The following is a 22,135-nucleotide window of genomic DNA, read 5'->3' as shown; positions in this document are numbered from 1 at the left end:
CCGCACCTGCACCTCTCTCCCTTCCTCTCAACCTGGTCCACCTTCAGAGGGGAGGAAGGGAGTATGATTCCGTGTGACCTCCCAGCGCCTTTTGTGATAAGGATGTTTCCTCCCTGGAGGGCGATGCCTGAAGAGCAGCCAGCAGCACTGTCAGCGTGTTGGAATCGCAGCGGGCAGCTGACTGCTGGCCACCCTGCGCAGGGCCCAGGTGAGGGGCCGGCTCTGCCCAGCCTCTCACTGACCCCTGGCTCCCTCCTGCTCTCGAAAGTCTTGGGGGGTTTACCCTGAGGATGGGGTAAAGAAACCCATTCTGCAGCTCATGTTTTCTCGGGCTCCCTCTCTCTGGTCCTGTCTCTGTGTCTCTCTTTGTATGTGCCTCTTTGGTTGCCTCTCTGTGCCTTTCCTGCCATATCTTACCCTTCAAAAGTCTGCAAAGTAAGGCCCTGAATCAGCCCCTGGGAGGCCCAGCTAGGGAATCACACTGGAATCAGTCAGTCAATCAATCAATCAATATCACTTCTTTCCTCTGCCATTGCCGGCCTGCGTGTCTGTTCCGCTCTGCCTCCATACCTCTGTCTGCCTCTCTGTCTCAGACTTGCTCTGAAGTTACTCTGCTTGTGTTCAAATTCTGGCCCTACCGTGTGACTCTGGGCAAGTAACTTAACTGATCAGTGCCTCAGTTTCTTCATCTGTAAAATGGGCTTAATAGTTCCTACCTCATCGGGCTGTTGTGAGGATCTAATGAGACATTCCATCTTCAGACTCTAACTAAGCACGGTGTCTGACAGATGGTAAATGCTCCAATAGGTATTACCTGTTATTTTTAAATTATCATTGTTACTCTACACATGTAAGAGAACAGGGAGAGGTAAGAAAAAAAAGACATGAGTTTTTTAGAGAAAAGGCTTTCTTTCCAGCTCCTTTTTCTTCCACTCTTCCTTTTCTCTTTCTGCTTTCTCCTCTGGAAGCTGGGGGAGGGAGTGGGTCCTTTGAGCTCTTTTACCTCCTGCTGTCCCCTCGGCCCCCAGCGTGGGCAGGCCCTGGGCGTCTGCTCTGTGCTGGCCCTGGTGAGACTGGCCCTGTGCGCTTTCCTTTCAGGGGAGCTATGTGGGCCCTCCATCCTGCACTCCCCCTCTGGTTCATACAGCCTTTTCTTCCCTTGATCAGATCTGAAGCCATTTCCTGCCTCTCTGGCTGTGGTTTGAAGCCAGCCTTCGATGCTCCTAAGTATCTGCTCAAAGGCGACCCCAGGCACCCCTTCCTCCCTCAAGGTCATTTGGAAGTAGAGCTGGGGAGGGATAGGGCTCCACCTTTGGCTCTGTGGGCATCTCCACCCACAGACCTCTGCCCCAAGAGAGTGAGGTCAAAGAGAAGAAGTTCCCTGCCAGCCTTTGGTGTTCATTCGCTCACTTCTCTAGGAACGGGACTGACGTGGAGGAGAGGGAGGGGTGCAGCAGACAGGCTAAGACCAAGACTTCTGGGTTAGCCTGCCTGGGTTTGAATTCTGCCTGGGTTTTAACTCCATCACTGTGTGACCTTGTGACTCAGTTTTGTCACCTGTAAAATGGGGATAATAATAATAGTTTTAAACTCATGAGATTGTTGTAAGGATTAAATGAGATAATGCATATAAGGTAGTTAGGACAGGGGCCAGCACATCATAAGCTCTAAATAAACGTAAGTTAACTGATACTTCCTAGAGGGGCAGAACCGAAAGAGGCCTTGGAAGTCATCTAGTCCTGGCCCAGAGGGATGGGATTTTTCCATTTGTCACACAGCAAGTCAGAATATGTGATAGTAAGCTCTGAGGCTGTGTCTGGGTGGGTGGGACCTCAGAGTTCTGGTGAGTGACATGAATAACCCCCGGGGAGAGCAGAGTGGCTAAGGGCATTGACTGCGGAGTCAGAGACTGGGTTTGGACTTCTGCTCTGCTTTTACCAGCTGTGTGTCTTTGGGCAAGTCCCTTCACCTCCCTGAATCTTGTTTTCTTTAACTCTTAAATAGCGTTAATCATAGCTACCTCACAAGGCTGTTTATTAAAATTTACTTATTGGTCATTTCCCATGAGCCAGGTATGGGCTAGGTGCTGGAAATCAGTGTGAATAAGACAGATGAGGCCCTGCCCTCATGCAGCTTACCTTCAGGTGGATAGAGACAGACAATACAAAAGGTCACAGATCAGACAATTTGGAGAAGAGTGCTGAGGAGAATGGAGCAGGGGATGTGTGGAGCTGGACTGAGGAGGGTGGTACCACGTTGGACAGCGTGGCCAGGGAAGGCCTCTCGGAGGAGGTGATATTTGAGTGGCAACCGAGAAGATGAAAAGCCTCTATGGGAAGCTCTAGGCAAAGCAATCTCCAGGCAGAGGGAACAGCAAGTGCAAAGGCACTGAGGTAGGAGTGTGCTTGATGTGTTAGGGAGGAACAGCAAGGAGGCCTCTTGGCTGGAGGGCTGTGAGCGGAGGGCGGGAAGTGGGGAGGGTCAGCAAGGGCCAGATCATGTCCCCCTTATGGGTCCCCGTGAAGAGGCTGGATTTTAAGTGGGTTGGAGATCCCTAGGAGGCTTTCAGTTATATTTTAAAAGGTTCCCTCTGGCAGATGTGTGGAGGGGTGGCTGGTGGGGGGCAAGAGTGGCAGAGGGAGGCGGCTGTTGAGTTGCGGGGACTGGAGGGGATGCTGGGGTGGTGAGGAGGTCTGGTGAGGAGTGGCACGAGAGAACGTCACCAGCTCCTCCTGCCTGGCCTGGTACAGGCCTCAGGAACAGAATTGAGCTGAGCTGAGGCTTCCAGCTCCTGAGAGCTGCATCTTAGGGGCTTGGGTCATGAGATGGAGAGCATGAGGCTGAGGACCCGGCAGGCCCCGGGGCAAACCTGGCCGGGGTGGGTGGGGTCTCTCTCTCTCTCTCTTTCTCTCTGAGAACTGCTGTTGCTATTACTCCCCAAAGACTTGACATAATTCTGGCCCGGCTCCCTCCTCATTATGTCATGCGCTGAGTGGAGTCTAGGTCACTCCATGCCTTGCTGCGGTCGGTTGGTCGGTCGGTCCGGTCGGTCCGGGGAGAACAGACTTCTGGTTCCCCAGGCGTGGCAGCCAGCGCAGGCCCTCCCCGCGTGAGCTGGAGGTGCAGTCTAGCCCCAGCCCCAGGCCCTTCGGACGGCTCAGACAAAGGCCGGGGCTCCCCATGGTGAGCTGTGGCTGATGAGTGGTGGGGGCTTGTGCTTTGAGCCACGTCTCCCCCCACCGGAGCTGGGGGCCCTCCCCTGGAGCCCAGGCCCCAGCAGAAGGAGGCAGGCAGACCTGATGTCAGCCCCTCCTGCTGGGTTGCTTCTCTGACCCTCAGTTTCTTACACTGTAAAATGGGGACAAGGACACCCAACCCCGTGGGGGTGTGTGACTTCAGTGGGCTCACATGGGAGCCATTGGGTGCGTAGTAGGAGCTGTTCTGAGGACAGAGGCCTGGGTGTGTGCTGGGAGAGGGGCAGACAGAGCAGTCTCCCCCTTGGACTCGCCTGGGCCCCAACCCTGTAGCCTTACCCCCTTCCTATAGTCTCCCATCCCTACCCCTCTCCTAGACCCAGAGAGGAGCACCACCCCCCCCACAGGTAGGGAAACTGAGGCTTGGAGGGGTGTGTGGCCAGGATGGCGATGCCAGAAATGGAATCAGACCCCATGAGTCCCAGCCCAAGGCATTTTCTGATGCACTTCATGGTGTGGGATCCCTGCGACCCTGGAGGATGCTGAGGAAGTTCAGGTCAGAGGGCACGCCTTGGGGAGGCCAGTTCTGTTCCGCCTCTGTCCTTTTACACACATCTGATTTTTACCCACTTTTACTTTTCTTTCAGGAAAACAGTTTTGTTTTGCAGTTATTAGGAAACTTAAACAACAGTTACAGTCTTTCCCCTACCCAGCCTCTGAGAACAGGGTGCTAGGCCCTTTCCAGCATCATTTTGTGTAATCCTCAGAATAACCACTGAAGATTAGGGATGATTATCCCCATTTTACAGGTGAGAAAACTGAGGCCCAAGGTCCAAGAGTTGGCAGGTGGGGCCAGGGATGCATTCCCAGATCTGTGCATTCCAAGTTCTCACCCTTCCTCACACATGCTGCCTTCTTCAGAAGCTCCTGGGATTGGGGACCTCCCGACCCCCCACAACTCCCATCTCCCAACTCCACAACATCCCATCCCGAGCTTTGTGAGAAGATGCAGAAAGCAAGTCCCAGGGCTGCTATAATGTTTGGCCTTGGGTTCCCAGGGACCGAGCTCCTGGGAAAGTTATGGGGAATTTGAATTAAAGGGGAGCAGGGAGGAGGAAGGGCTCGTAACCCCCTATCTCAGGATTGGCTAATGTTCTCCACTCAGTGTTTACTAGGGATGGGGGAAGGTGCAGAGAAGAATGTGCCCCCACCGTGTTTCTAGAATTACTAAATTCTTGTTAGATCTTTAAATTTTATGTAAATTCTTCTTTTTTTCCTTGGAAAGGTGGGTATCATATTTTAATTAGTAGCAGTGTCAAAGGAGGGCTAGATTAATTATTGGAAATCCTGAGTTCCAGATGGTTTTAATTTTCACAGCAGGGCACCAGGGTATATATTTTTAAATTTTTTTATTAAAATCATACCTAGTGTATTTTAGGGGCACTGAGGTACACTCTTTGTGGCTCCAAGGATACTGTATTTAGGGCTATGATTTTTGTTATGGAGAAGCAAGTCCCTTGTCACTGAAATTAAAATTTTGTGGGTGAGGGAGGGGCAGGTGCTGGGAAGCAAAGGGTCAGGGGAGGGAGGGTGAGAATGGGGGAATCATAGGCAAAGAAAGGGGTGGGAGAGCCAGGCACAGGGATTCAAGACCAGAGGGGAGAGAAGCTCAGAGAAGGCACATGGCCTACAAAGGCACATAGCACCCTACTGGGGAGAAAATGTGAACTGGCAGAGGGACAGGGCAGGGTCTGGACACAGCATGCCTAAGCAAGGGACAGTCACCCTTTGGCTACTTGATGTCCTTGTTCAGTCAGGGCTTTCGGGATTAGCTCTGGACACTCCCATCCTGAGGGAGGCTCTATGGGGCATGAATGGTTTAGCGTGGGGTCTCCCACCCTGGACCAGGGGGTATTGGGTCCTGACGGGGACATCTGGGCTCCTGGGAGTTAGTTACCTTTCAACTTTGGTGGCCTTGATTGAGGAAAGTGGAATATCCTGGAGAGCCTCCCTTCCCCGGGGGCCTCCAACCTCCCCTCCAGGGCTTCCCCACTTCAAAGAAGTGGGCAAAGGTGCAGGGTGGGAGGAGACACCAGCAGGGGTTCCAGATGTTTGCCATGGAGGAAGGGGCCTCTGACCTAAATTTTGGAGGAAGTAGCTTGATGTCCCCCAAGGAAGGGTGTGTGTGCACGAGCATACGTGTGCGTGCACGTGCGGTCACATGTAATCTGTCTGTCTGTCCCCTTGTTCCAGAGACTGCTACTTCTCTGGGGTTATTTCTATGCTGGCCATCCTGCTTTGGGGAATGAAACTGCGGGCAGGGGGAGGTCGGGGATGGGGGCGGAGGAGGGCACACTGGCATTTAGCCGTGAGGGGCAACACTCCCCTCCAGCTGGGCTGATCTGGGTCCCCAGTGGAGTCAAGAGAGGCTAGGGGGTGGGAACAGGTAGGGACAGCTTCCCTCTCCCTGCCTGAGGGGGCAGGGTGCCCCAATGGGACCTGTCAGAGGCCTCCCTCATTCCTGATTTTGAGGGAGTTGGGGGACCAGGGACTAGGTTAGGGGTCATGTCACTGAGCCTTTGCCACACCATTGCTCCTGGTAAAACAATGTGTCTTGTTCTCCTTCTGCCTTTCGAAGCCCAGCTCCTAGTGGAGACAGACACCTTTGGTAGTCAAGTCCGGATCAAGGGCAAGGAGACGGAATTCTACCTGTGTATGAACCGGAAAGGCAAGCTCGTGGGGAAGGTGAGTGATGGTCTGGAATTCCCGGGGAACTTGGACGGGTCCTCCCTGGCAGCCTTGGTAGCTGGAACAGGGTGTCCAAGGCCTTGTTAGCCCTAAATGGACAACAGTCCCTGTGTGTGTGTGTGTGTGTTATTTCCCCTGTAATCTCTTCCTTTCGTCCCCCCACCCCTCTTCTTCTCTGGCCCCATACCTGCAGCCTGCCAGGCCATGGTATCCATGGCTGACTTGGGAGCACGCGAGCCCCTGATCTCTCCAGGTGGGTGTGGAGCTCTGGCTTGCTCCATAGTGGGAAAACCCTCAAGGGGCTCTGGGGCTCCCCGCCTGCATGTACCTGACGTCTGGGAGCAGGGAACTGGCAGGCCAGCGGCTGGGGCTGCAGCATCATTTTTAATAATCACAGGGGTTTACAGCACCGGAACCGACCGGCCAGTCAGGGCTGGGCCTCACAGTTCTAGCATTTCAGGAAGAGTTTATTTCTTGGGAACGGGCAAGAGAGCTGCATATAACAAAGCAGGGAGAGGGTGGTGTGCATGGGGTGGACCCACCTGCGAGGGGCTCTGAGCCTCCACCGATGCTGCTTCTTGGTGCCCCCCTTTTTCTTGGGCGTGCTTGTTTGTGAAGTTCATGCACTCACTTCCTTTGGGTGTTCCAGTGGAAGGTGTTCCTGGCAGTAGCTCTATGGTGGAGTCATGTTCTGCATCCCCTTCTCTCTGCAAGGACCCTGCTCACCCCCATATCCAATTTGTATAATGGGGGGGGGCTTCTGCTGGACAGGTGGAGTGAGGGTGGAGGGCAGACCCAGATTCCAAGGAGGGGCAAGGCCCTGGCTGATTCTTTGCATTTATTACACCTTGTTGGGGGGAGGCAGCAAGACCCCTCTTCTTGTTTAAGCCGTGTTTTTGATTTCCTGAATCCCCCAACTCTCATTCCTCTTCCCCTCTCCCATACCCAGTGTCTGGGGAGAGTGTGACAGGCCAGGGCCCTGAGCCAGGGGATTGTCGAATTATTATGTTAATAATAACGGTACCAACAGCCGTTAACTGAGCTCCTACTTTCTGCCAGGCGCTGGGCGAAAATGCTCCCAGATGGCCCCATGATGTTGGTACCACTACCATCCCCATTTCACAGAGGAGAAAGCTGAGGCTGGGCCAGTCCCGGGCGCTTGTCCCAGGTCCCACGCTAGAGCTGGCCGGGATTCGAAGCCCAGTTTGGAAGGCAAAGATTCCAGCCGCGCTGCCCACACCCACCGGAGCTGCTCAAAGAGCGAAATCACAGTAATCCGCTCGCGCGGCTGCGCCGCCGAGGAGTGGTTTCAATTAGTGATTCACTTTCCGCGTCCGAGGCGAGGCCGGCCGCGCGGGTGCCCCGGCCGGGCCGTGCGTTTCCTGCCCCGCGCCCGCGCTGTGTCCCCGCCCAGCCCCGACCTGCGCGCAGCGGCCGCGCGGCCGCCCGTTTCGCTGCTGCAAGGCGGGGGCGCGCAGCCCGCCGTGCCGGCCCGCGCCCCTCCCGGCCCGTCTGCGCGCTTCCCGGCATCTTGACCCCAGGAGGGCCGTCCTGGGGTCAGCAGAGCAGCCCCGTCCCCTCGGGCCGCTCCCCTCCGCCCGCCCGCCGGCTGGCCGCTGAGTCACCGCTTCCACAGGAGCCGGCTCCGATTTCCTGCCCCCTCGCCCTCTCTCCCGTCATTAATATTGGGGACGGTTCAGCTGGCAGGGAGGCCTGGCGCAGCCCGGGGAGGCCCGCCTGCCCCCCCATTCCCTCCCCCCGCCCCTCGCTGCAGCTCCCCCATCATCCCCTTCCAGGCCCCGGTCTCTGGGCTGGCCTGGCAGGCTCCAGAGGCGCCCCTGAATCCACCTGTCCCGACTTTGCCCCGGCAGGTCCCCTGCGTCTGGCCCAGCGCCCCACACTCGCCCTGGCTGCTGCAGCCGCAGGCCCTCCGGTTACTGCTCTATCACAGACTCCCGGCCAGGCAGACCCAAGTCCGGGGATTACCCCTCCCAGCTGGTGCTGTGTCCCCTCCTTCCCCGACTCCTGCCTCGGTTCTGGCCTCACACCTTCACAGGAATCGTTCCCTCAGCTGCCTCAGGCAGGGGCTCCCAGCCGCAGGCTCCTCCTCCAGGCCTTTCCCCACTGCCCACCCTCAGCTTTCTAAAGCACAAAGGGATCGGTCCCCCCTGCCCTCCACCCCCAACCCAGCTCAGAAACCAACCGGGAGCCTCGCGCCCTACCAGAGAAAGGCCACACTCCTTGGGGGGAGCCTTCCTGGCCTCACGGCCCTGCCACCTGCCCTCACATTCCTTCTGCAGTAGACACATGGCTCTGCCAACCTCCACTCCCTGGATGGGGCCTTCAGGCTTTGTACATGCTGTTCTCTCTGCCGGACTGCCCTTCCTCGTCCGTCTGCCCCTGAGTCTTGGCTCATCCTTCAGTAGCCTCTAGCTTCCCTCACCCATCGGTCAGTGCACCCACCCCGGAGCCTACAGTGCCTTGCACAGCCTTCTGCTGCCCGTCTGCTAACGTGGGTCGTCACTGTCTGTCTTCGTGCCTACATCCCCCACTATACTGGGACCTCACTGAGGGCCGATCTGGATCCATTCATCCACGCTCCACGTGCCTGCCCAAGGGGCTGCAAGGGCACCGAAGAAACAGAAATATGGTTTTTGCTTTATGAGGACTGACTCTTAACCTATAGCCAGAATTATCCACATCAGGCTAGGGAACCAATGTGCCCTGGCCTCGCTGAGCCTCAGTGTCCTCTCCTGTAAAATGAGAATGATGATGCTGGCACTTAGTAGGCACTTACTTGTTAGATGTGAGTTCCCTTCCTCTTTGAAGCCAGGTCACAAAGTCAGTCCTTCACCGTGGGATCCGTTGGCCTCGGCTTCTTCGGCTCTGGCTCCTTTGAAGTGGCTCCACAGGATGGCTTTCTCGGGTAGTCTTGACCCTAGGTGCCAACCTTGCACATATCTGGCCACATCTGGGCACATCATTGAGCCCCAACAGAGCCTTTTCAGATGCTCCAGGCTCTTGGCTGCAGCTACTCCCTCTGCTGCGTTGTACCAAACATGTACCAAAGCTCTGCCTCTGAGCCCCTCTTCTCCTTGCCACCTCTCTGCACCTCACATCCATCTGGCCCAGGAGGTGGTACTTCCTTTCATTCCATCGCTAGTTGTGGAGGGTCGAGCACTATGTACTAGGCATTTTTCCCCATCTCTAGAGATTTTATACAGATTGATTTTTTTCTCATCTGCTCCCTCCTTATGATCACTGGTGAGTCCTCTTTGGGGCAACAAAGGGCCCCAGACCCTTTCGGGGCAGGGGGATGCCCTACCCACCACCACTTCTTTGTGAAGACTGCTTTGATTGTGACTGAAATCCAACTCAAAATGCCTTAAGCAAAAAAGGAATTTTTTGCCTATGAAACTAAAAAATGTCCAGGGGGTACTTCTAGTTTCAAATAAGCCTGGATCTAGGGGCCAAATGATGTCATCAGGATTCAGTCTTCAGATCAAACAGAAGGAATAGGACTCCAGTTTGGAAAGAAGGAGGTTGGAGTGGGAGTGGAGGAGAGATGATCAAATTCTACTAAATCACCAAGGTTCTGGGATGGGATATTCACTTACTCTCTAAATACTGATGATCTGCTTGGTGGAACCAATTGAGTCAGCATTTCTGGCGGTGGGGGGCAGGGAGGGGGCGGCCCAAGCACAGGTGTTTTAAATCTCTGCAGGCGATCAGCAGGGTGGTAGAGGTAGTCAGGAGCAAAGGCGAGGGTCGAGCCCAGATGCGGCCTGCTGTTAACTTCTTACCCGCCGTGTCTGAGTTACTGGTGGGGAACTTGTGACCATCCTGGGCCCCATGGCTCCTCCTACCTGGCGCCTGAGCTCTGGGGTGTTGGGGTTTCAGCCCAAAGCCCAGCTCCTCAACCCTCGTAAGTACACCCAGACACATGTGAGCACGTCCTTGCACATCCACGACCTTGCTCCATGCTGATGGTGGCCATGTGGGCCTGGGGAAGGGGAGGTGTTGTGACCAGCAGTGCCTGCTCCTCCACACCCTTTCTCCTCGTGGGCTTGTCTGAAACTGGACAGAGCAGAAGCAGCTGCAGTGGCAAATGCAGGTTCAAATCCTAGCTCTGCCACTTACAAGCTCCATGACCTTGGGCAAGGCCTTTTGCCTCTTCGAACTCTGTTTTCTTCCACCCAGTAGAGTCTACGTCAGCGAGTTAAGAGGATTGAATGAAATAATGGATGCGGAGATGTCTGGCCTATAGTTGGCAATCAATAAATGCTGAATGAATGAGTGAATGAATGAGTAGGGAGACCAAGTGGGCCAGGCAGAGAGCTCCAGCCCTCTGCTCGCTCTGTCCCCTTCTCAACAGGAGGGGCCTCTCGTAGCTCATGACTGTCTCTGGGACATTAGTAAGGGATCCAGGAGGCGGAGTCGATTTTCTGTTAGAGGAAGACCCTTTTCTGTGTCACCCCACCGTTCCCACCCCAGCAGAACTCTCATTCATTCAGCCACAAGTGCCCTGAGCACCCTGTCAGGCTAAAACCTGTGCTGAGCCACGAGGGCAACTGAGGAGTGGGCCCCACCTCCTGAAGCTCTTGGGGGCAGGCAGATACAGTATTGCTCTGTCGGGGGGTGGGAGGCGGAATGGGTTACAAGGGGGTTCAGAAGATGGAGTATGTGAGTCCAATAAAGCTTGATGCTTGAATGGAGCCTTGAAAGAAAAGGAGGAAATGCCCAGGGAGATAGATGGCAGTCGGGGAAGGCTTCCCAGAGGAGGTGGTTACTGAGCTGAGCCTTGAAGGATGAAGGCAGTTTTCCAGGCAGTGGCAGGTATTCTAGGGTGGGGAAAACAGCATGGTGTAGCCCTTGTTCAGTTTGCTCTGACTATCCTGGTGAGACTGGCCAAGGGACCTGGACTCAGGTTGGAGAGGCAGCTTTCAGAATTCTCCACGGGGGACCCGGAGTCCAGAGACCACCCCTCTCTACCCACCTTGCAGTTATGCCCCAACTGCCCTCACAAGGTTCCTCTATGCTCACCCCGCCCACAGTGTCCTCTGGATCCCACGTGTCTCCTAGGCCCACCCCCTTCCTGCTCTGCAGCCTCCTCGAAAGATCTCGTCCTGCAGAGAATGTTTTCTTACCCTGCCTGTCCCTGTCTGCACAGTTCAGCACTTTGTCTGCCGGGCCCAATCTTGCCCTCCGCTCAAAGGTGAATGTTCCTGGAAGCTCCAGCCCGTTTCCCACTTCAAACAAAAGGCTGGAACTCGCACCCCTGTCTCCATGCACAGCCAGACTGTTGGGCTTCCAACTTGGCTGGGCATCCGTCCGTAACGAGGAGTGGGCCCGGCCTAAATTTGGAGATGTTAGTTGGAAACTTGAGTGCTGCTAATTCAGGCCTTCCAACTTTGTGTTTCCCACTCTTCCACATCGAGCAATTCGCTGTCTCGGGGAGGAGGTTCAGAGCCCTGCCTCCCACCACCCTTTGTCGGGATCAGATCCAAGGAGGGAGGCCAGACTGTCCCAACCACCTGATCTTTGGAAATGATTTCACAAGTTCCTACTGTGCGCTAGCCTCGTTTATAAGCGTCATTCCTCACAGTATCTCTATGACGCAGGGGTCATTGTCCCCATTTGGTAAGGCGAGGAATCCGAGGTTTAGAGAGTGGAATGAACTAGCCTGAGGTCACACAAGGAAGTGTTAGACTTGATTCAGCTTCTGACTCCAAGTCTAGGGATCCTTGCCCGGCATACCTAGTCTCCTGGGGAGTTTACATGTCTGCTCAGGAGACTGAAATCTCAGAACTGAGGGCATAAGCTCTGGAGTTTGGCTAAAGCTCTTATTTTTGGAAGCCCTCACCCCTCTTCACATCAAACAATAAAATGCACCACATCCCACATTAAATGTAATTTATATTGAACTGCAGAGCAGTGGAGCTGAGCGGCAGTGGGGTAGCTGCCTTCTTGTTGGGTTCTGTGCACATCTGTGGGGATTCCTTTCTGCTGCAAGTGATAGAACACAATCTCAACTGGTTTAATGGAAAGGAGATATTATTGGCACGCATAACAGTGAGGTAATGAGCTTCAGATGCAGCTCGGTCCAGAGCCCAAAGGATGCCACCAGGACTTGGTTTCTCTCAATGTCTTCCTCTTGGCTTTGCTTCCTGTGTGCTGGCTTTGTTGTCAGAAAGGTTTTCCCTTCATGGTGATTAAAATGGCTGCCTTTGCTTCAGCCTTACATGTACCCCAGATTTAAATCAGCCTATGTTTTTGGGGATTGCTTATACAAGGGTCTCGAGGAACACTCTGATTGGACAGCTCAGACCACATGCCCAGCCCTGGACCAGTCACTGGGAAATAATGTTTTGATTGGCTAGATCTGGGTCTCTTGTTCTGGTAGAGTTGAGGTGGAAGCCCCTGGCTACAGAGTGGAGAGTGGGGAAGGGATGGATTCTTGAATGATAATGGGAGTCTGTTACCTAATTGGCAAATGGGGAAGGATGCAGAGGCCAATGTGACACATCCACTCCACAGATCCACAAAGTGCAATTGCTGAGGCCAAAGCTTGGGTCAGGCTCTCTATGCTCCTGTTCCAAGCCTCGGCCACCTGCCCATGCCCTCTCCACGCAGCTCTGCCCCTCGCACCTGCCCTCTCCCTTCTCACCTCCTCCTTCTCTCCCCCTGTAGCCTGATGGCACCAGCAAGGAGTGTGTGTTCATCGAGAAGGTCCTGGAGAACAACTACACAGCCCTGATGTCAGCCAAGTACTCGGGCTGGTACGTGGGCTTCACCAAGAAGGGGCGGCCTCGGAAGGGCCCCAAGACCCGGGAGAACCAGCAGGACGTGCACTTCATGAAGCGCTACCCCAAGGGGCAGGCGGAGCTACAGAAGCCCTTCAAGTACACCACAGTGACCAAGAGGTCCCGGCGGATCCGCCCCACGCACCCCGGCTAGGCCGCCGGCCGCGCCCACACTCACAGAGAACTGCATCAGAGGAATATTTTTACATGAAAAATAAGGAAGAAGCTCTATTTTTGTACATTGTGTTTAAAAGAAGACAAAAACTGAACCAAAACTCTTGGGGGAGGGGGAGCGATCAGGATTTTATTGTTGACTTGAAAACCCCTATGACAAAAGACTCACGCAAAGGGACTGTTGTCAACGCACAGGTGCTTGTCTCTCTAGGAACAGACAACTCTAGACTCGTCCCCAGAGGAGGACTTGAATGAGGAAAACGACACTCTGAGAAACCAAAGTCCTTTTTCCCAAAGGTTCTGAAAGCAAAAAAAAAAAAAAAAAGCAAAGAAAAAAGGAGAGAAAAACAAAGAGAAAGTAGTACCCTCCCCCACCCACAAACTCTCCCTCTTCCCCAATCCCCTATCCCTGCCCCAAACTCCAACAAAAATCGCTCTCTGGTTTGCAGTCATTTATTTATTGTCCGCTGCAAGCTGTCCCGAGACACCGCGCAGGGAAGGCTGCCCCTCGGAGTTCTCGGCGCCTCGGCTTCCGACGACAGACGGCCTCGTCCAATCACGGTGACCCTGCATTGCTCGCAGTTCTGGAGGATGCTGCTACCCACCTTCCGTGACTCCGTGACCTAGTACACCAATGATAAGGGAATATTTTAAAACCAGCTATATTATATATATTATATATATATAAGCTATTTATTTCACCTCTCTGTATATTGCAGTTTCATGAACCAAGTATTACTGCCTCAACAATTAAAAACAATCGACAAATTATTTAAAAAACCGTGAGGGAGTGGTGGCCGGGGGCGGGGCTCAGGCGGGGCAGGCCCTCTCTGTTTCATTCTTGACTGTGGTCTTGGTGCTGAGACTGGGGGTGGGGGGATGGGGAGTGGAGGAGGCGGGTAGCCGGGTGCTCTTTGCTCATTCATTAATTCACTGGTTCATTCAACCTCGGCTATGCTGCAGGCACCGTTCTAGGCACTGAGAAAGCAGCCTTAAGTACCTTAAGCACATGGAGATCCTTGCCTTCAGAGAGGTTGCATTCAAATGAGTCATTGATTCGATGACTGATTTAGTCATACTTTTCACATACGTTTACTCGGCACCTCCTATGCGCCAAGGGGTTATTCTAGGCACTGGGGATTTATCAAAGAACACACACACACAATCCCAGCGGGCAGGGAACTTCACTTACAGTAATCCACTATTCATTGCTTCATTTGTTGGTTTATTGATGGCATCCCTTATTCAACATATATTTATCAAGCACTTACTAAGTGCCAGGCACTCTTTTAGGGACTGGGACTTCATCAAAGAACAAAGCAGACAAAAAATCATGCCTCATGGAGCTCGCAGTCTAGGGATTATTGCTTGGGTCATTTGTGGGGTCCACATCTGGGTTTTGAGGCACAGGCTGAATAAGACAGTGATGGTCCCCGCTCTCCCCCAGTGGTGGTGGAGGAGTTAGAGCCCAGGTCAGGTGGGGACCTGGTGTTTCTCTCCTCAGACTCCCTGGCTGGAGAGTGAGGAGTCTGTCTGCCTCGTTACCTTCCAGGGGCCCTTTCTTCTAGGTCTTCTTCCCCAGGGCCTGCCTAGGATGAGGGGGAAAGGCCAGGTCAGTCTTGGGGTGGAAGGCAGATTGGGTGGGAGGTTGACGGAGGACAAATTTGCTTCCTCTGGGGTCCTACGGCTGTCACCTGCCTCTCTTGAGACTGGCCAGGAGAGGTCCCCAGTGAGACCCTATGGAGAGGAGGGGACGGGAGCAGGAGTACCTCCTCTGCAGAGGGCTCCTGGCTGGAGAGGGGGTCGGCTTCTGAGCTGCGTGCTCCCTCTGCGACCCGCCAGAGCTCCGGCTAAGCACAACTCTCGGTTCTTCCTCCCTGCATTATGACGGCTCCCTCTTCATCCTTGTGCCCTGTCCCACGTGTCTGGGGCTTGCCCCCCTGCCTGTCACAGCACATCTCCTTAGGGCTTTGTGAAGCCCTTTCAGGTGCACAGTCTCATTGTGATCTCAGGACAACTTACAAGGAAGGTACTATTATTATCCCCATTTCATCCATGAGGAGACTGAGGCCCAGAAACATTTAGCTGCTTCCCCAAGACCACAGGATAAGAAAGTGCTGGGGCCGGTATCCAAATGCTGGACTCTCCAGGGCTGCAGTAGCTGCCCTTTGGTGAGTGCCTGCTGTGTTCCCGACCCCCTGCTGGGTGCTTGACGTATACCGCCTGGGCGTCCACCAGACGTCCCCGTGTGGGACACAGTACTCCTAACTGCCGCCTGGGCCAGATGAGCAGACTGAGGCTCAGAGAGGTCGTCGAAGTGTCCCCGGCCTCCGTGAGCAGGGGACTGAGTCTGAGACCCTTGGTGATAGTAATTGTGATAGCGGCTGTCATTTATTGAGCACTCGTTATATGTCAGTTCCTTTCACACTCTATTATTTAATTTAAAAATAACCCCACAAGGTGGGTGTGTACTACCTTTTGCACTAAAAATTTCAGAGGAGTGAAATGAGCTGCCTAGAGCAATCCAAGCCAGAACATCGTGGAGCCAGAATTCCATCAATCGTTCATTCATTCATCCAAAAAGTATGTGTTGAGTTTACTCGGTGCCAGGTGTTGTTCCAGCGGGTGGAGATACAGCAGTGAATTGAGCAGAGCCCCTGACCTCATAGAGCTTACATTCCACTGGGGAAGATCAACAATAAACCAAATGGACACAAAATATGTCAGATATTGGTAAATCATAAGGAAAAATCAAATAGGGTGAGTGGATAGAGGGTGGGGGGGCTGCTATTTTAGATAGGGTGGTCAGGGAAGGCCTCTGGAGGGGAGACCCACATAAACACCGAGGGGAAGAACATTCCAGACAGAGGGAACAGAGAGAGCTAAGGCCTGAGGCCTGTCATGGAATAAGAAGGTGCCGCTGGGGCTGGAGCAGAGTGGATGGGGAGGGGAGGGGAGTTTTGGAGGGAGCCAGACTTGTGATTTTACTCAGAGTGAGAGGGGGAGCCACGTGTGATGTGCCTTACACTTCAAAGGGACTGCTCTGGCCACTGTGTGGAGAAGGACGGGCAGACTCCAGCCTGGGGCTGCCTGACTCCAGCCTGGGGCTGCCTGACGCCACAACCCGGGCTCTCACCACGACCCTGGGCCGCCTGCTGCTGCCTCGACCTGACCCCTCAGGCTGCCGGCACCTCCCATACTCAATACCTTGCCTTTGCGCCATCCCGGCGATCAATGAGACCAGTGGTTTTTCCTTTTCCTGCCCCTCTAGAGAATCCCTAACTTTGGAAGATGTGGGCCCAGCTTCTGCTTACTTTAGACGGAGCTTTCTAGACGTTTCCCGAGCTATGAGAAATATGTTCGTGATAAGCACGCTGGACTGGCAGGAAGATTTCCCAGCCACAGGTGTTGTCTTCTTAGGATGCTCGCTTGAGGGAGCTGAGTGTTTCCTCAGTCCAGCTGAGTAGGGAACCCTTTCAGAACACCTACTATGTACCAAGCACCATCTTATTGAATCCACCCAACCAGCCTCTGGGGTGGGCATTGTTAGGCTCACTTTATAGAGCAGGTTCAGAGAGGTGGAGTTGCTTGTCTGAGGTCACACAGCTAGTAAACAGAGGAGCTGGGATTTGAGCCCAGGTCTGTCTGTCTCTAGAGCTGTGGCTTGACCCAAGCCTGGATGCTTGGAGCTCTCGGCATCTGTCCAGGGTTTCAGTCCCCCTCTCTCTTGCTCCCCTCGTCCTGCCTTGTGTCTCTCACCTCCCAACCCACCAGAGGGAGGAGACAGATGTAGACCACATTCCCAGGTGCCTAATGATAGCCCTTCCCTGACCCTCTGTACTTTCCCCAGGATGTCATTGTCACAAAGGGTACAGGGACCTGGGACCAGAGGCACTTGAGTTTGTTTTCAGCTTGGCCACTTTGCCAGCTCTGTGACCTTGGGCACATCATATCTTTTCTGAGCCGTATCCCTTGTTAATCCAATTGTTTTTACCTCGCGGGGCCAACATAATGTTCAAAAGAGATGGCAGAGCAAATGGGGATTATTCCCGCCCAGTAAGAGCTGGAAGGCCCCCATGCAGGGGCTTTATCCTCAGTCTTCTCTCTCCGTTTCCCTTCAACCTCGTCACTTGAGAGAGAAAGCAACCACCACCAACCCAGGCAGGGGAAGTGACTTACTCCAGGGCACCCAGGGAGTTAATGACAGAGCCCATTAGATGACCAATGATTAGTGACAATAAACACGTGGGGTGGCAGGAGGAGGTGAGCCAGGGCTCTTCCAGGGAGTTCAAGGGTCAGGGGCCCCTTCAATGGTCCCTCTTAGCATCCTTCCCAAATTTCCATCTCTGACTCCAAAAAGCAGAGGGCAGGGAGGAGAGGGATGAGGTCTCTTAGTCGCGGGCCCTCACCCTCTGCCCCCCACGCCCATGTGGTGCCACGTAACTGAGGGACAGAGTGAGTAAGGACGGACCCTTGCCAGCATTTGAAGGAGCCAGCAGGCAAGAACAGTGGGATCAGCTGCCGCATCAGGGAGAGAAGTGGGTGTGGGGACGAGGGTGGTCTCTCTACCTGCCTGCCCTAACCATGGGCATCATTTGGATTCAGCCTCCTGCCTCTATGGCCACCTTCCCCCCAAACTGGGGAAGGAGAGAGAAGTGACATTCGTCAGGCAGCAGCTCTAGATCAACGCTTCGGATCCCCATATTGTGCCCACGCCCAGTTGAGGATGGGTCCTGTGCAGAGTGAGCTCTTGGAACCTTAGCTATTACTATGATCGCATTTGATTGGCACAAGAACCTGGCAAGATAGGTGTTAGGAGGCCCATTTCATAAATGGGGAAACTGAGACCCATAGAAGAATGCGATTGGCCCCAGGTCCCACGGTAGAAAGTGTCAGAGCCAGATCGGAACCCAGGCCTCCCTGTTCCCACTTTCCACTTCCCCATCATTCCTCTTCATCCCTGCTTTTGTCGAGGTGGAGAGGGGAATAAAGCCTCAAAACTTGGGGCAAGAGAAGTAAAGTGCCCCAGCTCCGGGGTTGGGGAGGACATGACAACCAGGAGAGGCTGTGTCTGGGGGTGTTCCTGCCCACCAGGTGAACCGTGGGGTGGGGCGAGGCAGAACCCAGGCTGAGTGCCAGAAGTGACAGAGGTGCCCCCTGGGTGCCGGCCCAGCTGGAGCCTAACAAGGCTGGGCTGGGATGCCCGCAGCTTGAAAGCCCCATAAATGGGCATAGCCCTCCCTCCCCAGCCGCAGGATTGGGGCTCCCAAAGAAACAATAGTGAATTAGGTGCTAAAGATGTGAAGGCTGCTCCCCAACCATGCAATTAGGTAGTGGGTCTGTTACAAACATTAGGCGGGGAGTTGGGGACCAGATGGTGGCAAGGCTCACCCTGGGCTGTCCGGTCCCGGAACTGCCTGGCCTCCTGGCTGAGGTTTCCAGCTCTGGCAAGGAGGGAAGGCGGCAGGTAGCCCCGGTGTGTGGCCCCCTGCAGAGCAGGCCAGTAATTAATCAGGCATTCCTCCCCTCCCTCGGGTAGCTTCACGGACCTAATTAGCACTTGCTAGAATTTCTGCCCAGCTCCTCTGCTCGTGGAAGGAGCAAGTCTTTCAATGTTCCAGCCTCCCAGGCTGACCACTCTGCTGCTGCAGGCCCCGTGTGAGCCCTCTGGGGTGGGTCAGAGGTGCTGGCTGATTTTAAAAGATTGTCACAGACTGAAATTTCATTTGCCTGCCCCACACGGGGCTAATTGTCATCTATTGAGCACCAGGTTTGTGTGGGCATTTTACCCAATTCTCTTTTCTAATTCTCACCACAATTCTCTGAGATAGTTATTTTTATCTGCTTCTTACCAATGAGGAAACTGAGGCTCAAGGAAGGGAGGTCACTTGTTCAAGGTCATCTGTCTGATTCCACAAATTTTGCACATGACTCTTATACCATAAAGCAGCCCTCCAGGGAGTTGATGTTACCCGTTTTTTTTTTTTTTTCCCCCCTCAAAGCCCCAGTAGATAGTTGTATGTCAGAGCTGCACATCCTTCTAGTTGCTGTATGTGGGACACGGCCTCAGCATGGCTGGAGAAGCGGTGCATCGGTGCACGCCCGGGTTCGGATCCCGGGCCGCCAGCAGCGGAGTGCATGCACTTAACTGCTAAGCCACGGGGCCGCCCAATGTTACCCGTTTTACAAAGACAGAGGATCAGAGAGGTGAAGCGACATGCTCAAAGTCACACAGTTATTAAGTAGTGAAGCCAGTATTTGAAACTAGGTCTGTTGGGTTCTATAATCTTACCTTTCTGCTCCTCCTGACCCTCCACTATTGTCCGTGTGTTATTCTGCATTCTTTTGGATACAAGTGCCAGAAACACATGAAAACTGACTTAAGCCACGAAGAAAATTTATTGGCTTGTGTTTCAGAAAAGTGCACAGGTATCTGGCTTCAGGCAAAGCTGGATCCAGGTGCTCAGAGAGCTCCCTGCTTTCTGCTCTGTTGGCTTCATTCTCAGGAGGGTTTTCCCTGTAGTTCCAGGCTTACATCCTACTGGCTTAATAACGTCAGAGGAAAGAGAATATATCTTTCCCAGAGGCTCCAGTATATGTCCCAGGGCTGACTCTGATTGGATTAATCTTCTCGCTTACATAGCCTTTGAACTAATCACTGTGATCAGGGAGACAGAATAGTTTCAGCGGCCAGACCTAGGTCATGGGCCAATCCCCGGAGCTGGACGGGGGAGGCATTGGCTAGCCCCACCAACTCTGAGGTCTGAAAGTGGGGAAGGGGTGGTTTCCCAAAGGTATATGGAAGAATATGGCAGTGTTATTACCAGAAGAAAGGGGCAAAAGCAGGAAAAGTCTATTCCAGTGGCTCTCCACTTGGGCATGCATCAGAGTTCCCAGCAGGACTTGTTAACACGCAGATTGCTGGGGCCTCACCCCAGCGGGTTCTGCTTCAATAGGTTTGGGGTGCCCAAGCATTTGCAAGTTCCCAGGGGATACTGAAGCTGCTGGTCTGGGGGGGTCGCACTTAGAGAACCGCTGGCCTGCTCCTTTCTCTTATCCTCATTCTCCCCAGCCTCATCTTATCCTATTGCCGTAAGGGATGTGTTCCAATCTAGGGCCTTCAGAATTGGGACACAAGTCCGTCGGGCTCTGGGAGGGCTTTCCACGAGGTCCATGGGTGGCACAATCTTTTGTGGGAATCCTGTACAGATCCTCAGCTTTCCCAAGTGCCCTTTCCTAAACCGTGCTGGAGAATGCCCATGCGCCGGCCGCTCCCCTCCCCACCACCCTTTCCCCAGAGCCCTCCTCCACTTCACACTAGAAAGGTACACCTCTCACCCTCCCTGCATCTTGCTGTAGGTGTCGCCTGGGGTGTAGAAGACTCCAGATGGCAGAATGAAGGGATGGTATCAGTGTGGGGCAATCCCTTTAATCATGGTGCCACGAATCTGAAATAAGGCCTTGTGCTCTCCCCTGTCTTATGTTGACCTGTTCTGGAAGGGTGAAATATGGATCCTGTTTTGATGCAGGTTGGGTTATTCTGAATTCCGATATATTGTACAGTGGGATGGTGGGAGTACTGACAATTTTCCTTTAATTACCTTGTCTCTTTCATTCCCCAAATATGTCCTAGAATGCATTCACTATTAAGAGAGGGTTTTGTAAAAGCAAAAGAAGTATTAATGGTGGGAGTAACTTATTTTATTTAGGGGACACAAACTCATGGCTAAGTTCCCTGCAGTATCTATCCATCTATCTGTCTATCTACCTGCCTACCTACCTACCTACCAAACCATCTTAGTATGACAGTGTTCAAGATTTGGAAAAAGCATTCTGGGAAATGCCAATCTGGGTGGGTGAAGTGTGTCCTACTGAGCCGCGATGAGAAAGAGCCTGGTGGGTTTCTCCTCCGCCCCATCCTTGGTCCATGTCTCTGTGCAGTATTTTGCCCAGTTTTCAGGAGGAGGAGGTGAAATGTTCCGAACTTACTTCCTACAGGCCATCTTTGAGTAAATCATCTTGTATCGGGAGAAGTTAGTGTTTTATATTTTCTTGAACATTTATTCAGACTTATAGGGGAAATATTTTAATTAAGCTTTTGCAAGAAGATTACTGGCTACTATAGATCCACATTCATTTTTACTTGGGTGTAAATCTCTTATGTGCTGTCACTTGTCACTGCTCATTTAATCTTCTCTGTGTATTTATTAGATTTAGATGAACTTAATTATGTGTGGCATGGATTCTACTGAAATGATATAATTTACAAAATTATTTAAGGGGGCTCATGAACAAAAAAAGTGTCAAGACCCTGTTCTAGTCCAATCCATGCGTCTGTAGGCTCTATACCCACACCCAGATGTACAGTCTCAATCCAGCGACATTTCCCTGGGCACTGGCCGCTTGCCTGCCAGCAGCTGGGAGCATAGGTGCCTCAACACGGTCCCTCGGGGGTCCGCCAGGAGGTAGACCTTGGGGAGCTCACCGGTGAACGCTGTGCACAGGTGGATGGTAAAGCAGCAGGAGAAGGAGTGTGTAGAACGAGGCCCAAAATCTTTGGATGCACAGAGGACGAGGAGATTCACTGGGAAAGGTGTGGGGAGTCAGGAGACTCTGGAAGGCTGACTGGAGGTTTAACTGCAAAGAGAAATGAGGGAAGGGCAGCCAGGCAGAAGGAACAGCAAGTGCAAAGGTGGAGAGGAGCAAAAAGACACGAAGGTTTAAAGAAATACCGCGTGACAGGAAGTGCCAGGTGCAGCGATGGGAGATGAAGCTGGGAGGGGAGAGAGGCAAGACAGTCAAGGCTGTGGCTTTCAGAGTCCCCCATTTTTGCAAAGCACTCTTGCACTGTGCACCCATATCCATGTCCACGCGTACCCTGCTCTGCACATGCGTGATCAGTCACACTCCGATACCATGGACAAGTGCACACACCAGCACTGTGATAGCACAAGGTCACGCCTCCCTCTTCCCTGCTTCCTCCTTCCTTCCTGCTTCCAACACTTTCTGAGTGCCTTCTCCATACCGAGTTCCTTGGAGATAAAGCAATGGATCTGGCACAGTCTCTGCCCCCATGGCTCTTATTGAGGACACAGACAGTTAACAGTGACCACACACTGTGACAAATGACACAATAGGCAAGGAGAGTACAAAGGGGGAGTCAGAGAGGCTCCCTAGAGGAAGAGTCGTGGAAGCTGAGACTGGAAAGGATGAGGA

At 53.4% G+C, this 22,135-nt stretch overlaps 1 protein-coding gene across 1 annotated transcript in view; it reads left to right on the top strand.

Moving 5' to 3' along the window:
* Positions 1 to 13,684, top strand: part of FGF18 (fibroblast growth factor 18) — a 41,285-nt gene extending 27,601 nt beyond the window's left edge. The window contains exons 4-5 of the mRNA XM_004428524.3: positions 5,833 to 5,939; positions 12,633 to 13,684. Coding sequence (XP_004428581.1) covers positions 5,833 to 5,939; positions 12,633 to 12,899 — 374 coding nt within the window. The 3' untranslated portion in view covers positions 12,900 to 13,684. The remainder of the gene's footprint in view (positions 1 to 5,832; positions 5,940 to 12,632) is intronic.
* The last annotated feature ends 8,451 nt before the right edge of the window (positions 13,685 to 22,135 follow it).

This window comes from Ceratotherium simum, chromosome 4, assembly GCF_057802395.1.
Source record: "Ceratotherium simum simum isolate JZ-2026a chromosome 4, ASM5780239v1, whole genome shotgun sequence".
Lineage (NCBI taxonomy): Eukaryota > Metazoa > Chordata > Mammalia > Perissodactyla > Rhinocerotidae > Ceratotherium > Ceratotherium simum.
Note: the sequence above shows the minus strand (reverse complement) of the source record. Positions and strands in the feature narration are given on the sequence as shown.